Source organism: Pseudorasbora parva, chromosome 12 (assembly GCF_024679245.1).
Source record: "Pseudorasbora parva isolate DD20220531a chromosome 12, ASM2467924v1, whole genome shotgun sequence".
NCBI lineage: Eukaryota > Metazoa > Chordata > Actinopteri > Cypriniformes > Gobionidae > Pseudorasbora > Pseudorasbora parva.
Window position 1 is genome coordinate 705,001 of NC_090183.1, and position 15,542 is coordinate 720,542.

At 41.1% G+C, this 15,542-nt stretch overlaps 1 protein-coding gene across 1 annotated transcript; it reads left to right on the top strand.

Moving 5' to 3' along the window:
- The first annotated feature begins 320 nt into the window (after nt 1-320).
- prelid3b (PRELI domain containing 3) lies at nt 321-11,456 on the top strand. Its single transcript, XM_067458684.1, has 6 exons — nt 321-478; nt 4,292-4,460; nt 7,846-7,935; nt 8,909-8,979; nt 9,832-9,934; nt 10,954-11,456. The coding sequence occupies exons 1-6, from the start codon at nt 447-449 to the stop codon at nt 11,068-11,070; spliced, it is 582 nt and encodes a 193-aa protein (XP_067314785.1). The 5' UTR covers nt 321-446; the 3' UTR covers nt 11,071-11,456.
- Nucleotides 11,457-15,542: the final 4,086 nt, after the last annotated feature.

Genomic DNA, 15,542 nt, shown 5'->3' on the forward strand with positions numbered 1-15,542 from the left:
GTCCATCAGAGATGGGTCAGCAAAAGGAGGACCAACACAATATGATCAAGGTAGTCATAATGTTATGCCTGTGTATATATGTGTGTGTGTGTGTGTGTGTGTGTGTGTGAATGAATAACCTCGTTGCAGTCTGAGGTCGTGTGAGCTCAACACATTGGACAGTATGTACACATGAAACGTCTGACGTAACACACACACTTCTTCTCATGCAATGTGAACTTTAAAGGTCTGTTCCATGGTTCCACACGTGCACGCGCACATTCTCTGGGCGGGAGGTTTTCCATTCAGATCGCTCAGCGCTGATTGGCCGAATAGCTCTGCGCGAAGTCTGTGCGTCACCGGTGGGCGTGGCCGGAGCCGCGGTGTGTTCTCGAACGGACGGCGGAAGCGGCGCGGTTTACCGAGCAGCCCTCGCGCATTAAACATCTAACGTTAACGTTACAACCATGAAGATCTGGACGTCGGAGCACATTTTCAAGTTAGTAAAGGTCTTATGTTTAATATTTAATGACGTGGGAGCGCTTGAATGGCGGGGGTTGCTCCGCGCGCGGTCAGCTCGTGTCGAGGCGCGCCAATCTCTCTAACGGCTTTTCCTGTCAGATAAAAAATAATGTTTTAATCTGCAGTGTGTATGTATATATGTGTGTGTGGTTGTGTTGAACATTTGACGTGAGCGTACCAAACGTGTTAGTGGTGTAAAAGCGATGTTGTATAACTTTAGTTATATGCTAATGCGGCTAACGTTATCTGAAATGATAAGCGAATTATTTTATCGACATCATCATTACATTTAATAACTGTTACTAACCAATGACTGCAACCAGAAAACCTAGTGTTAATAAATAGGTTTGCTAAAGCGTTGTAAACTAACAGTTAGTCGCCGGTTAGTTACACAATACACCCGGCGTGTCCTTGGAGGGCTAAGTTAGTTAAAGGGACCGTACCGCTAGAAATTAAACTTATGCAATTTACTTACCCTCAAGTTATTTTAACCCTGTATGGGTTTCTTTCTTCTGTTGAACACAAAAGATTATATTTTATAGAATGTCTAAAAAGTAGATTGAAAAAATAAAATAAAAATACCATGGAAGTCAATGGGGACCAATCATCTTCAAAATAGTATTTTTTCCCACCCAATCAACTTTTTGCACATATTAGAAATATTTTTATACTTTTTTATACTAAAATACTTTTAAAGAATATAATCTTTTTTGTTCAACAGAAGAAAGAAACCCATACAGGGTTAAAATAACTTGAGCGTGAGTAAATTACAGAATTTACTTTTTTGGGGGGTGTACTGTCACTTTAAGACGTCACATATTCTGTTATAATAAGAACTTTATTGTCGTTTGTACTTTAGTATAATTAAATTCTTATTTTGCTCTCAAGAATACACTTAATAAAAATATTTTATTTATAACACACACTTATAATGCACACTTCAGTTTGTGTTGAATAAAGATTAGCATGACCAGGTTTGTTCGTACTCTATTGTTAGTCTTACTAGTTATTGTGTATTATGTTTATTATTTTTGTATTTTATTATTTCTTATGCCTCACCTTTCTAAATAATAATTTAATGCAGTGATAATAACGATCTTGAGTCTACTAGCAAACTCACTTTAGCTGAACCTGCGGGTCAGCGACGATACATGTCATCATAATAACAGTCTGGACATTGACCTCTGACCCCCGTGTGTGTGTGAATGTGCGGGACATTGCTCCACTCTCCTTGACCTTTCCTCTACATCGACGTCACGTGTCACATGACCACCGACGGTCTCCTAGGCAACCATTCATATGACTGAATGTACTAGCTGTTCCTATTTCAGGAGCAAACGTTGGAACCGTTTACTTTGTTGCACATGCGTCCAGATCCGTGAATAACATGCAGACATATAATTAAAAAGTAACAAATGTATAATTCTTTACATGCGCTCTTAATAATCATATATAGTTTTAATATCACAGATATTAAATGCCAGATTTGATGAATGATTGCATGATGGAAAATTCGTGCACACCCCTAATTTATTTTATATCAAAGCTGAGTTTATCATCATTACTCCAGTCTTCAGCGTCACATGATCCCTCACTAATCACTCTCATATCGGATGATCAACACACAGTTATGACTATTATCAGCTCATATTTCTTGTGATGCATTTTATTTCTCAGGATTCTTTGATGAATAGAAAGTTCAAAAGAACAGCATTTATTAGAAATATAATCTTTTGTAACATTAGGACATTCAAGACTCACTCATTCATATTTATTGAATGGAGAAGAGAAACCGGTTTGTGATTTGTGTAAGAATTTCACGAGTATAAAACATATATTAATAGAATGTCCTTTTCTAAATAATATTAGACAACGGTTTTATTTAGAAAGCACATTAATTTATATTTTTAAAAGGTTTCTCCTGGAGTAATTTTAGATTTTTTGTCAAATATTAAATTGAAAGATTCTATGTAATTGTTGTTATTATGACTATTGTTTTTTTATTGATGTATATGCCTGATTTTTGTATAGTGATTGTTTTAAAATTGTTAAATTATTGTAAACAATGTATTGAAGTGACACTGCTGATTGCCATGAATATAGCCATTGCTGCTGATATGGCATTTAATCATAAATAAATAAATACATAAACTTTTGTAACATTATAAATGTCACTTTTGATCAGTTTAATGTGTCCTTGATTAATAGAACAGTATTTATCAGAGAAAAAAAAGCTTTTTGCAACATTTTAAAAATAAATAAGTAAAAATAAAAGTTTGGTTTAACTTGAGAAATATATCGTATAGTAGAGTTTAGAGACGTCTCAGTGTAATAATAATACTAACACTAATGTAATAATTATCATAAACTTTTAAAACAAGTTTTTTTAAAGTAATACACCACAAGTGTTCCATGTTTTAATTTTAACAGTATAAAGCTCAGTTTGTTTGACAATTTTTTTTATTTAAATAATTAAAAAAAATGTTTAATGACTGCATTTGATTACCAGTAAATACACAACACAGAATTTGTGGAAAATCTTTTAATAGAAATTCAGTCAGAAAATAAAAAATATAATAGGGTTTTTATGAATTCAATTATTTTAGTAGCTATAGCGTACTGTGCTGGTAAATATCGCAGTGAACAAACATCACAGACAAAGGTAGCTCTAAAAAATAAAGTTTTGATAGTTTATTAAGATTCTAAAAATGTATATATTATATTAATTTTTTGATAGTTTATAATAATCATTACATTAGTGTTAGTATTATTGTTACACTGAGACGTGTCTAAACTCTACTGTACAATATATTTCTCAAGGTAAAACACATTTTTATTATTTTTTTTGTACAATGTTGCAAAGAGCTTTTTTCAGATAAATACTGATCTATTAATCAAAGACGCAATAAATTAATCAAAAGATACATTTGTAATGTTACAGAAGATTCTAAAAATTGTGATATATTAAAAAATAAAGTTTTGATAGTTTATAATTATTACATTAGTGTTAGTATTATTATTACTACACTGAGACGTCTCTAAACTCTGCTGTGCAATATATTTCTCAAGGTAAACCAAACGTTTATTTATTTATTTGTACAATGTTGCAAAAAGCTTTTTTTTCTCAGATAAATACTATTCATCAAAGACGCAATAAATTGATCAAAAGTAAAGATATTTGTAGTGTTACAAAAGATTCTCTCTCTAATAAATGCTGTTCTTCTGAACTTTCTATTCATCAAAGACTCCTGAGAAATAACATGCATCAGTTTCCACAGAAATATGAGCTGATAATAATCATAAATGTGTGTTGATGTGAATGGTTAGTGAAGGATCATGTGACCCTGAAGACTGGAGTAATGATGATGATGATCACAGGAATAAATCACACTTTACTATATATTCACACAGAGAACAGATGATCTACTGGAGGAATATTACACTGCTTTACTAATATTACTAACTCACTGGAGTTATGAGCAGATTAATGACTCTTTCAGACACTTGAATGGCAGTGTGTGTTTAGCTGTGTTTGCACTGCATCTTTTAAAGAAGTGGCTTTAAATGTGGTTGATCTTCCTCATCACTGAATGAAACGCTCGTGACGATCACAATGAGCTCATGAAGGCTTTAACTGAAGTCAGTGATGACCTTGTGGTTCTGCACAGACGCGTTACATAAGTCACGTCGATCAGCTGTTGTGCAAATAAACACCCTTAATAATATCTGCTGCTTTCTAGATCACATGCTTGTGCATCAATAATAAAGCTGCTGCTTTTGTCCCTCACAGCCATCCATGGGAAACCGTGACCCAGGCCGCCATGCAGAAGTACCCGAACCCAATGAACCCCAGTGTGTTTGGCGTGGACGTTTTGGACCGTAATGTGGACCAGCAGGGACGCCTGCACAGCAAACGGCTGCTCAGCACAGAGTGGGGTCTGCCGTCCATCGTTAGATCGGTACAAACACACACCTTTCATACCACTAATCTGTTGCTTTGCATTAAAGGTGTGTTTGCGTGTGATTGGACTTTTGTAACTTTAGTTAGTGTGTAATGTCGCTGCTTGAGCATTAACAGTCTCTGCAAAGTTACAGCGCTGAAAGTTCACTGCAAACGGAGATATTGTCTTTTAAAGTTACGGCAGTTTATTGCCTACAAAAATGGCCGGTTTGGACTACAACAAGCTTCTTCTTGGGTTGGTGACATCATAAACCCTCGCTAGTCTCCGCAGATGTGACTTCTGCCCGTAATGGGAAGGGGCGTGGCCTTAACCTGTGCTTCAGCCAATAAAAATACAGGAAACTACATCTGACCAATCTAAGACCATTGCGTTTTTCAGAGGGAGGGGCTTCATAGAAGCAGGAAGCAAACAGACAGCGGTTCAGAGCACAGACAGCGGTGTGGAATAAAGGGAGGATAGAAGAACAATACAGCGTTTAAAAAAGAAAGAAGTAAGACATACTGCGCCCCATAAACACAACCAAGCCTAGAAAAAAACACGGAAATGATTCGGATCTCGTGTCAAACTGCTGAAATCACGAGACTTTGGCGAATCACGAATCATGAATCGATTCACTGACTCATAACGGTTTGAATCATGAATCGATTCACTGACTCATAACGGTTCAAATCATGAATCGATTCACTGACTCATAACGGTTGAAGCTTTGTTCTGAAATCGGCCATCACTATATAAGTCGTTATTTAGTGTTTTTGCGCACTAACTCTATTCTGGCCTCTTCATAAATGATTGTAGAGCCGCTGTAGTGAGATGGGCTTTGTAACGACGTCTTTAGTGCCTTTATGGGTCTTGAGAGAGGAAATGACATTGGTGTCAATGAAGGCCTTTCTGAGCCATCGGATTTCAACACTAATATCTTCATCTGTGTGTGAAGATGAGCGGAGGTCTGACGGCTGGCCAACCACATGAGGAATTAATCACACAATTTACATTACTGGCTGAACTAACCCTTTAAAGCTTGAAACGGGAACTCAGCAGCTCAAGCCGGGCTGAAATCTGGCTGTTCGTGTCCCTGTTTTCTGGCGTGAGATTGAGGATTCCTGACCCCTGGGTGACCTTACTCAAGGCTTATATTGGTCTGGTTATTCCTCAGCACATGTCGTCCCGGAGTCGTGTTTCTAAATGTGTGACGTGAGCGAACCGTGACCTCTGACCTGATACATTCATTCCACTCGAGGAATGCTGATGAGCACAAACTTCCCAGACTTATTCCAAGAGCTCTAGTCAGTTTGCCTGGTCTTTAATGATTATTAATGTTTCTGAAAGAGTATTAATCTGCTCATAACTCCAGTAAGCAGTGTAATATTCCTCCAGTAGATCATCTGTTCTTTGTGTGAATATATAGTAAAGTGTGATTTATTCCTGTTTCACTGTTTACTGGAGTTATGAGCAGAAGAGACTCAGAAACATTAATAATCTTTCCTAACTCAACAGTGATTGGTAAAGGATGATTTATTTATTTTTAGTTCTAGGTAGGGGTGTAACGTTATATCTCGATTATAAAAATGTGACGATATGATTAGCGATGTAGAGTGGTTTTATCCAAGGCTCAGCTTGCTCTAGTCGGCCTGCTTATAAGATGTAATTCACACACACACACATTTACAAATGTAAACTCAGACATCATGAACTCCATCATGTCGTTTCTCGTTTAACTTCCAAACACAAATGAAGATATTCTTTATGAAACCTGAGGGATTTCTGTCCCTCCATTTAAAGTCCATTATTCCTCTCAAACTTAAAAGATCCAAAGAAATGTCATAAAGGCATCGTAAGAATAACTAATGGAGTGTGTGATCCAAACCCAAGTCTTCTGAAGAGACACGAGCGACGGCTAATGATGAACAGATTTACAGCGACGCTCATACTGAGATAAACACAGACGCTCAGATGATTGAGAAAACAATAAAAGCAGAATTAAAGTTAAAGATGAGCTGAACATTTACAGTCTGAGACTAGCGGCCATTTTGACGATTAGAGCTGTGACCGATTGCACTGATCATCAGAAGCGCACACTCCTCAAAGCTAAAGCGCAAACATAATTTAAATCACATTTAGTTTTAGTAGTATGATTGTTCAAAGCATTTAGATGGTTTATTCTTCTATGGAGTGCATTAATATCGGGAGCACCGGGAGAGATCATGCCTGAGGGGGGAAAATGAGTGACCATTATTACATTAAACCACTATATATAATGTATAATGATGCAATGGGGGATTTGTGGGTCCTAATAATAAAACACTAATAATAATAATAATAAAAAACCTTCTTTATGTTGGCTTAAAATATCGGATACATATCGTATTGTGAGTTCAGTATCGTGATATATATCGAATCGTGACGCGAGTATCGTTACACCCCTAGTTCTAGGTCTTCCAAAACTCCCAGAGAGCAAAGATTCGACAAGATATTTTCTGGTGATGTGCATTAAAGCGTTGAGGAGTTTGTGCATTCACATGCTTAGCATTTCTTTTGAACTTGTTGATGGGAACGATCAGCTTGGGGACATGGGCGTCGTCTTGAGGAATGAAGGAGATTTGAACCATGACTGGATGCTCTAGTACAGACCAAGATAATAGTGTGTGTGTGTGTGTGTGTGTGTGTGTGTGTGTGTGTACATGTTTTTGTGACATATGAGGATGTGTATAATGCACAAATGTGTATAATGCCATGGGTATGACACAGGTATTACAGGAGAGGGTGAAATATGAGGACATTACCCATGGCCCCACTTTACAAAAGGCTTATAAATCACACAGGAGGAGTAAAAATGCTTAATGTTTTAGGGGTATAGGGGCTGTGTGTGTGATGGGTAGCTTTAGGAGCTGTGTGTGTGTGTGTGATGGGTAGGTTTAGGGGCTTTGTGTGTGGGTAGGTTTAGGGGCAGTGTGTGTGTGTGTGGGTAGGTTTAGGGGCTGTGTGTGTGTGTGTGTGATGGGTAGCTTTAGGAGCTGTGTGTGTGTGTGTGATGGGTAGGTTTAGGGGCTTTGTGTGTGTGGGTAGGTTTAGGGGCTGTGTGTGTGTGTGTGTGTAGGTTTAGGGGCAGTGTGTATGTGTGTAGGTTTAGGGGCTGTGTGTGTGTGTGTAGGTTTAGGGGCAGTGTAAGGGGATAGAAAATACGGTTTGTACAGTATAAAAACCATTACGCCTATGGAATGTCCCCACATTTCACAAAAACAAATGTGTGTGTGTGTGTGTGTGTAAACTCAGAGATGTGCAATTTTCTCTTGTCTTACACTAACGGCCAAACTGAATGTGGCTTGAGATCACGGCCTGTTTGTAAAGATGTCAGACATCAACCCTCTCTCTTATTCTTCCACAGATAATTGGCAACACACGGACATGTACGTACATCCAGGAGCACTCCGTAGTCGATCCCAAAGAGAAAACCTTTGAGCTTCAGTCGACTAATGTAAGTGGCACGACGGATATCAATCAATACGTGTCGTACACATGATCAGATTTATCTGATAAAGAGTCTGTTAAAGGTGCAATATGTAAGATTTTAGGAGTAAAATATCCAAAGTCCACTAGAACAGTGTTATATGTTGTGTTGGCTTGCGTACATTATCCCAAATGTTTCCAAGAATGTTTAAATCCAGAGAAATCATTGTTTTTAACCTGGACATGGTGTGTGTGTGTGTGTGTGTGTGTGTATGCGCATGCGTGTCTCCTATAAATGACATCATCCCCGCGGTGTTATTAAAAATAATAAATTATTTTGGCGATTATAGTCAAATATTGAATTGGGACTATATTATGGGGAAGCAGAGATATTACGGCACACATTGTGATCGTTCAACAGCCGGAGGACGTGAGGATGAGAGCCGTGATATCTGCTTCCCCATAATATAGTCCCAAGTCAATATCTGCCTAAATCTTAATCTGCATCGCTATTTGTACTCGTTGTGAATACGCAGACCACAAGAAGTAATTAGGTGGGTTTTTTGGGGGGGTTCACTTTTACTCGGGTCATGCTAGCTGGCAACATAGGATTCATTATGCTAAGCTAAGGTAGCGGCGACCCTGCCAAACTAAAACAACGTATCACTGAGACAAATGTATTTGCCCACATATCTAAATGTAGGAGAGATGTTGAATAGGCCCTGTTTCTAAAAACGCTTGAGTGCTCCTTTAAGATGTTTTGTGAATACGGCCCCAGGTTAATGTAAATCTGTCAGGGTGTTTCTGTTTTGTCAGCGATTCCTGCACGCCTTTGCTCATTCATTCATGTTCTGTCCTTTCTATAACAGTAGAGTTTGTGTGAATGTGATCTGGAATGAGACTAAGCCAGTCTGTGTAACAGAGTTGGGAGGGCGTTGGTTGTAAACAGCATATTCTGTAGATGTGTCATACCCATCATCTGTCTGATTTTCTCACCGTAGATCACTTTCACTAACATGGTGTCTGTGGACGAGCGGCTCACGTACCGACCGCACCCGGAGGACCCAGAGAAGTAAGATTTCCTCTTTCTATTTAAAGGGTTAGTTCACACAAAAATGAAATGTCTGTTATTAACTCCTCTCCCTAATGTCGATCCACACCCATAAGACCTCCGCGACGGCCAAACCCAGACTCGTCCATGGGATTGTCAGACTGAAGCGTGATTGGTCGCTCAGAGAACACGTCTCACTGCTCTAGAGTCCAGTGGCGGCTGCTTTACTCCACTGCATCCCACGCTTTGCATTGCTCTTGGTGATGTAAGGCTTGGATGAGCTGCTCGGCCATGGAAACCCATTCCATGAAGCTCTCTCCGCTGTTCTTGAGCTCATCTGAAGGCCACAGAAGTCTGGAGGTCTGGAGCTGTTGACTCTGCAGAAAGTTGGAGACTTCTGCGCACTGTGACCCTCAGCATGCGCTGACCCCGCTCTGGGATTTAACACTTCGTGGCTGAGTTGCTGTTGGCTTACACTTTGTTATAATCCCACTAACAGTTGAGCGTGGAATATTTAGTAGTGAGGAAATGTCAGGAATGGCCTTATTGCACAGGTGTCAGCCTATCACGGCCCCACGCTTGAGTTCACTGAGCTCCTGAGAGCGACCCATTCTTTCACTAATGTGTGTAGAAGCGTCTGCAGGCCGAGAGCTGGAGTTATACACCTGTGGCCATGAAGAGATCCAACACCTGAACTCAGGGATCACAACACTGGGCAATATAGTGTATAAGGTGTTTGAATGGGTTTGGAATGACACTAGGAAGAGTAAATGACATTAAAAAATGTTTTGGGTGAACTTTCCGTTTAAACAGCTCATGTAAGTCGTGTATATAGTATTAGTGCAGTTTGTTTAATATCTGCTGCTCCTACAGGACGATGCTTACCCAGGAGGCCATCATCTCTGTGAAAGGCGTCAGTCTGAGCAGTTATTTGGAGGGACTCATGGCATCCACCATCTCAGCCAATGCTGGAAAGGTCAGCAAAACAAAACACACTTCACCAGGCACGAGGGCGGGGCCACCTGTCACTCAAATGAGATCCACCAATAGCAAAACACAGCCATCCAATCAGCTCCCCACAGACACAATCAAGCCCCGCCCACATTTGTTCTTGTTTGTGATGCGTTGCAATCGATATATGTCACTATACTAACGCTGAGATAGTAGTAAAATCTATATATTTAATATGTCAAATAATGTTCCGAAGGGGCATCCCAGACAGAAACTACAAGAGTTAACTTTAAAATTTAAATTAAATTAAATTACATAGAGTTTGTGTAACACATAATAACCAGGTGTAAACTTGACACACAGCGTGACTTATTTATTTAAAGGAACTGTATGTAAGAAATGTATTTCAATGAATCATAAAATGGCCCTGTTATGTCACTAGACATTAATAAATCATGTTAAAGGGTTATTTCAGCCAAAAATGAAATGTCTGTCATTAACTCGCTCCACACCCGTAAGACCTCCGTTCATCTTCACACACAGTTTAAGATATTTTATATTTAGTCCGAGAGCGTATGCAAGTGTATGCACACTATACTGTCCATGTCCAGAAAGGGAATAAAAACATCATCACAGTAGTCCATATGAGACATCAGTGGGTTAATTAGAGTCTCTTGAAGCATCCAAAATACATTTGGGTCCAAAAATAACAAAAACTACGACTTTATTCAGCATTGGCTTCTCTTCCGCGTTTGTGTTCAATCCTCAGATAAAGATTCAAACGGTTATGAATCAGTGAATCGATTCATGATTCAGATCGTGAGTCAAACTGCTGAAATCACAAGACATTGGCGATCCGAATCATGAATCAATTCGCTGATTCATAACCGTTTGAATCTTTATTTGAGGATTGGTCTTACGCCGGCCAGGATTTTGTCATTTAAAAGTTGTTGTTGTAGCCCTCATCTGATGTTGATGCGAGTTAATGAGCTGCTTTACAACATTGATGTGTTATTAATAAAGCTGCCGTGTGTGTGTCCGCAGGGTCGAGAGGCGATGGAGTGGGTGATCCGACGGCTGAATACGGAGATCGAGGAGCTGGCCATTACAGCCAGAGGAAGCCTGAGGACGCCAATGGCCGCCGCCGTCGCGGAGAAATGACCCGCCTTCCTCTCGCTCTTTCTGCTTTCCAATCAGTGAGATCCATTCGTCCCGCATTCAGGCGTCTACATTAGAGGCTGGCGGGACGTCGAGCTCCGGGGTTCAACATCGCACAAGATGAGGATGAAGAGGATAGAGCGAATGTAGTTTTAATTAATCAGTGTAACGGGACAGATGGGAACGACTTCACCAGCGCTTACACACTTGAAAACTGTTAGTAATATTATAACTTATTTTATAGGAAGGGAACAAACTAATCCAGGACCATCTCGTTGGATTCTTTCGCCTCTTTAGAAAACAAATGAGCAGTAAAGGACATGACATCATCATTATCTAGGAGGACATGACATCATCATTATGACATGACATCATCATTATCTAGGAGGACATGACATCATCGTCATCTAGGAGGACATGACATCATCGTCATCTAGGAGGACATGACATAATCGTCATCTAGGAGGACATGACATAATCGTCATCTAGGAGGACATGACATCATCGTCATCTAGGAGGACATGACATCATCGTCATCTAGGAGGACATGACATCATCGTCATCTAGGAGGACATGACATCATCGTCATCTAGGAGGACATGACATCATCGTCATCCAAGAGGACATGACATCATCGTCATCCAGGAGGACATGACATCATCGTCATCTAGAGGACATGACATCATCCTCATCTAGGAGGACATGACATCATCCTCATCTAGGAGGACATGACATCATCCTCATCTAGGAGGACATGACATCATCATCCTCATCTAGGAGGACATGACATCATCATCCTCATCTAGGAGGACATGACATCATCATCCTCATCTAGGAGGACATGACATCATCATCCTCATCTAGGAGGACATGACATCATCATCCTCATCTAGAACTAGAGGACATGACATCATCATCATCATCTAGAACTAGAGGACATGACATCATCATCATCATCTAGAACTAGAGGACATGACATCATCGTCATCTAGGAGGACATGACATCATCGTCATCTAGGAGGACATGACATCATCGTCATCTAGGAGGACATGACATCATCGTCATCTAGGAGGACATGACATCATCGTCATCTAGGAGGACATGACATCATCATCGTCATCTAGGAGGACATGACATCATCATCCTCATCTAGGAGGACATGACATCATCATCCTCATCTAGGAGGACATGACATCATCCTCATCTAGAACTAGAGGACATGACATCATCATCATCATCTAGAACTAGAGGACATGACATCATCATCATCTAGAACTAGAGGACATGACATCATCATCATCTAGAACTAGAGGACATGACATCATCATCATCTAGAACTAGAGGACATGACATCATCGTCATCTAGAACTAGAGGACATGACATCATCGTCATCTAGGAGGACATGACATCATCGTCATCTAGGAGGACATGACATCGTCATCTAGGAGGACATGACATCATCGTCATCTAGGAGGACATGACATCGTCATCTAGGAGGACATGACATCATCATCATCTAGGAGGACATGACATCATCGTCATCTAGGAGGACATGACATCATCGTCATGATCATGTGCTTCGAGTGTCTGATCCAGCCGTGAGGAGGTCGGATGTGTGCGGTTTGAGGAGAGGATGAAATGCATATTATTTATTTATTTATATTTCATAGGTTTGTGTAATTTCATCCACAGCTCCAGCATCTCCAGTCTCCGCGGCGGGGAACGCCACACGTTTCCTGAACGTGACTTCGGTTTCTTCACAGTTGAAATGCCATTTTTTGTTTTTTGGGGTTTACTTCTGTTTGCATCTCTGGAATATTATGATGAGCTCTTATAAAACTGTGTTTAAACATCTTATTTATACTGAATGTAAATATTTGTTTACATATTTAGTATTAAAATAACAGAAGCAACGTGGTGGAAATCAGTGATGAATTAAATGTGTAGTTAGTTTTAGAGTTGCACAACTGTTCAAATAAACTAACATTCATATGATAGAGCGGCTGCTTGTGTTTTCTGTCTGCTTTAAAGTGTGTGTGTGTGTGTGTGTGTGTGTGTGGGGGGGGCTGTTTTTGTGACATATGAGGACACAGATGTGTATAATGCCATGGGTATGACACAGGTATTACAGGAGAGGGTGAAATATGAGGACATTACCCATGGCCCCACTTTACAAAAGTGTTTTTATGAGAAAGTAAAAATGCAGAATGTTTCCTGTGATGGGTTGTGTGTGTGTGTGTGTGTGAGAGAGAGAGTGATGGGTAGGTTTAGGGGCTGTGTGATGGGTAGGTTTAGGGGCAGTGTGTGTGTGAGAGAGAGAGAGAGTGATGGGTAGGTTTAGGGGCTGTGTGTGTGTGTGAGAGAGAGTGATGGGTAGGTTTAGGGGCTGTGTGTGTGTCTGATGGGTAGGTTTAGGGGCTGTGTGAGTGTGTGTGAGAGAGAGAATGATGGGTAGGTTTAGGGGCTGTGTGTGTGTGTGAGAGAGAGAATGATGGGTAGGTTTAGGGGCTGTGTGTGTGTCTGATGGGTAGGTTTAGGGGCTGTGTGAGTGTGTGTGAGAGAGAGAGTGATGGGTAGGTTTAGGGGCAGTGTGTGAGTGTGTGTGATGGGTAGGTTTAGGGGCAGTGTGTGAGTGTGTGTGATGGGTAGGTTTAGGGGCTGTGTGTGTGTCTGATGGGTAGGTTTAGGGGCTGTGTGTGTGTGTGAGAGAGAGAGTGATGGGTAGGTTTAGGGGCTGTGTGTGTGTCTGATGGGTAGGTTTAGGGGCTGTGTGAGTGTGTGTGAGAGAGAGAGTGATGGGTAGGTTTAGGGGCAGTGTGTGAGTGTGTGTGATGGGTAGGTTTAGGGGCAGTGTGTGAGTGTGTGTGATGGGTAGGTTTAGGGGCTGTGTGAGTGAGTGTGTGTGATAGGTAGGTTTAGGGGCAGTGTGTGAGTGTGTGTGATGGGTAGGTTTAGGGGCTGTGTGAGTGAGTGTGTGTGATAGGTAGGTTTAGGGGCAGTGTGTGAGTGTGTGTGATGGGTAGGTTTAGGGGCTGTGTGAGTGAGTGTGTGTGATAGGTAGGTTTAGGGGCAGTGTGTGAGTGTGTGTGATGGGTAGGTTTAGGGGCAGTGTGTGAGTGTGTGTGATGGGTAGGTTTAGGGGCTGTGTGAGTCAGTGTGTGTGATAGGTAGGTTTAGGGGCTGTGTCGAGTTATCAGTCAAAGGAAATGCTAAATTTACTTTCATCAGAGAGCATAACTTTGGTCCACTCAGCAGTCCTGTTCGTCTTTAGCCCACGTGAGACGCTTCTGTTGGTCAAGAGTGGCTTGACTCAATGAATGTGAAGCTGAAGGCCGTGTCTTACATATGTCTGCGCAGCGGTTCTTAAAGCGCTGACTCCAGCTGCAGTCCACTCTTTGTGAATCTCCTCCACATTTTTGAATGGGTTTTGTTTCACACTCCTCTCCAGGGTGCGGTTACATATGTATGTATTGATACTTAAGTCCTTTCTCGTCCCCCATAGGGGTCACATGTTCAGTTCTATCGCGTAACAGTGATAACACGACACGTCATCACCGAGGGGAGTTCCAACAGAGAAAGTTTTAAACACTTTTAACACAAATAAGGCTCGAGAGCCATGACGTCATTATCAAGCCTTTACATCACACACATGAATGCTCCCGTGCCGCTACAATGTAACCATTCGATCAGTTCAGAGTTCAGTTGTTACAAAGTGTGTGTGTGTGTGAGAGAGAGAATGTGTGCCCTTGTTTATATTACATTGTGTGGATCAGTCAGCGGTCCCCACTTTTCAAAAGGCTTATAAATCACACAGGAGGAGTTTTTATGAGAAAGTAAAAATGCATAATGTTTCCTGTGATGGGTAGGTTTAGGGGCTGTGTGTGTGTGTGTAAGTGAGTGATGGGTAGGTTTAGGGGGAGTGTGTGTGTGTAAGTGAGTGATGGGTAGGTTTAGGGGGAGTGTGTGTGTGTGTAAGTGAGTGATGGGTAGGTTTAGGGGTAGTGTGTGTGTGTGTAAGTGAGTGATGGGTAGGTTTAGGGGTAGTGTGTGTGTGTGTGTGTGTGAGAGAGATGGGTAGGTTTAGGGGTTGTTGTGTGTGTCTGTGTGTGTGTAAGTGAGTGATGGGTAGGTGCAGGGGCAGTGTAGGGGGATAGAAAAGGTTTGTTCGGTATAAAAAACATTACGCCAATGGAGAGTCGGTCCCCACAAAGATAGCCTACCAGACATGTGTGTGTGTGTGTGAGAGAGAGAGAGAGCGAGTGTGTGTGTGTGTGTGTGAGAGAGAGAGACAGAGAGAGAGGTCCTGTCCCAAATGGCATACTTAATGTACACTTTCGGTCTTGTGGACTTACAATGGCTGCTGCGTGCGCGTGCCCGTTAAGTCCATGAGACCGTAGGGCGTTTTAGGTCTCAGAAGTGTGCTCGCTCGCGCCCCCTAGCGGCCGTCATGCGCACCTCAGCTGAGCCCGCACT